Raw genomic sequence first — 1889 nt, 5'->3', positions numbered from 1 at the left:
CACCAGAATGTGGCCGTGGTGGAATCTTGACACTGTTTGGGGCTGGAGACACTCCTCGGACAGGGCTCTCTAGGGCTGCAGGGCTGGGCAGGTAGCTGCCTTTGGCAGCTGTGGCATCATTCTTCTCCAGGTGGCAGAGCTGACCGCCTCCCTGCAAGGTTCTGAGTGCAATCTCATCATCTTTCACAGTACAGATTGGAATATTATTCAAGCCTAGGTGAGTAATGATAAAAAAGATCAAAAAAACAGATTAGGTCTTTGGCAAGTTTTCTTTCCATAATCACCCATTTCCCAAATATTGTTCAATGTACATAAAATACTGGACAACAAATTGTATGATCCAGTGCAAGATGGACATTCTTCAACTGTGTAGCCAGTTTTGTTTGCAAGGTATGCTTCCTTCCAATGTTGTTTTCAGATTTGAGAACTAGGTCCAAATCTTTGATTTTGGTCTGGGAGTCAAATGTTTATCCCAGATTGCCCTCTCAATTCCATGTCCTCATGATGTATATGTCAGATTTTGATTTTTCAAAGCATTCAGAAATTTTCTGTATAATGAGGTCTTCTGAAAGAGATGAACTGCCATTTTGTTTGCTTCCCATCCCTTGTTCCTTACAGGTATACACAAAGCCTTTTGGAATCAGTCCTCTTGTTCTCTATTCTCTGCCAGTCTCAGTTCGCCCTTCCTCCTGCTCATATGCCCATACCATACATGTCCACGTTCTTAGTTTCCTGTGCTCTCTGCATTCCTACAATGACGGTTCCACCATGTCTCTTTTTCATGTTCCTAAACACAAACTAAGGTGTTATCATTACTGACATCTTACCAAGTAGCTCAACCAGTCAAGAAGTCTAGCTCCTAAGGCCAAGTTTTTGCCAATATTTTCACCCTGAATAGCATATTGGTTGAGTGCGCAGATGACTTGATAGGTAAAAGAGTGAACCAATCATCAGTAGTCATGCCTCTAAGTGTCACTTCTGTGACAGTGACTTCCCAACTTCCTTTTGAGAACCAGACCCATTCCCATAGACACACAGTGACTTTGCAAGAGCATGGATTTCATGGGCTCAAGTGTGAGCTCCAGGAGTGTGGACCTCCCCCACTAACACAGGTGTGATGTGTATTAGAGATCAAGTAAATATATGCTGCAGGAAATGACCCACTGTCTCCCTCTCAGTTTTCTAGTTTTGATAGCAACTCATTTTTTAGCTGCAGTAAGCTTGGGTAGGGAAGTGCCAGATGAGCAGCTTTTCCTCATCTTCATCATCAGGACACTTTCCTTGTCCCTACAGATTCCTGGCTTCACAGTCCTCATTGAGTCCCATTGGATAGTGGGAGCTGATCCTTAAGTTTGCATTTCAATCTTCCTAATTCTAGCCTTTGTTTTAGGTCCTGTCCTTCGTCCACAAAGGGTGGCTCTTTATCAGCACAGTGGTTTTCAATGCCCAACTTTGTCACCTCAGGAATGTAATGATGATGGTTAATTGTGATTAATAGCCCAAGAGCTGTTAGGGGATGCATACAGCACACCTGTGGGTGTGTCTGGTGGGTCCAGGTGTGCCCTCAGAGCCTGTCTGTCCTTGGCCCCTTCCTTCTGTTCTCCCACACCCTGCTTCCTAGCTGCCATGAGACAACCAGCTTTCCTCTTCAGCCCCTGAGTGAGCTGACCATGGATATTAACCACTGAAACTATAGCCCCCAACAGGCATTTCTTCCTATGAGCTATGTATGTCGGTATTTTGTCTAGCAGTGGAAAGCTGATGCTTCCATCTGCTGGGGCCTCAATAACATTGACTCTTAGGAGGCAATGCAGAGGGCATGCTGAGGGTCTGCTGAGTAAGCCTTTGGGGCCATGTGTGATCCCCATTCTAGGTGAACTACTGGCTGC

General features: G+C 45.1%; 1 protein-coding gene across 1 annotated transcript in view; it reads right to left on the bottom strand.

Moving 5' to 3' along the window:
- CUNH4orf17 (chromosome unknown C4orf17 homolog) overlaps positions 1-1889 on the bottom strand; it is a 21432-nt gene that overhangs the window by 14443 nt on the left and 5100 nt on the right. Inside the window, exon 3 of the mRNA XM_023703889.1 lies at positions 4-213. Coding sequence (XP_023559657.1) covers positions 4-213 — 210 coding nt within the window. The remainder of the gene's footprint in view (positions 1-3; positions 214-1889) is intronic.

The sequence above is a fragment of the Octodon degus genome, unplaced genomic scaffold (genome assembly GCF_000260255.1).
Source record: "Octodon degus isolate 3935 unplaced genomic scaffold, OctDeg1.0 scaffold00183, whole genome shotgun sequence".
In the NCBI taxonomy this organism is placed as follows: Eukaryota; Metazoa; Chordata; class Mammalia; order Rodentia; family Octodontidae; genus Octodon; species Octodon degus.
Note: the sequence above shows the minus strand (reverse complement) of the source record. Positions and strands in the feature narration are given on the sequence as shown.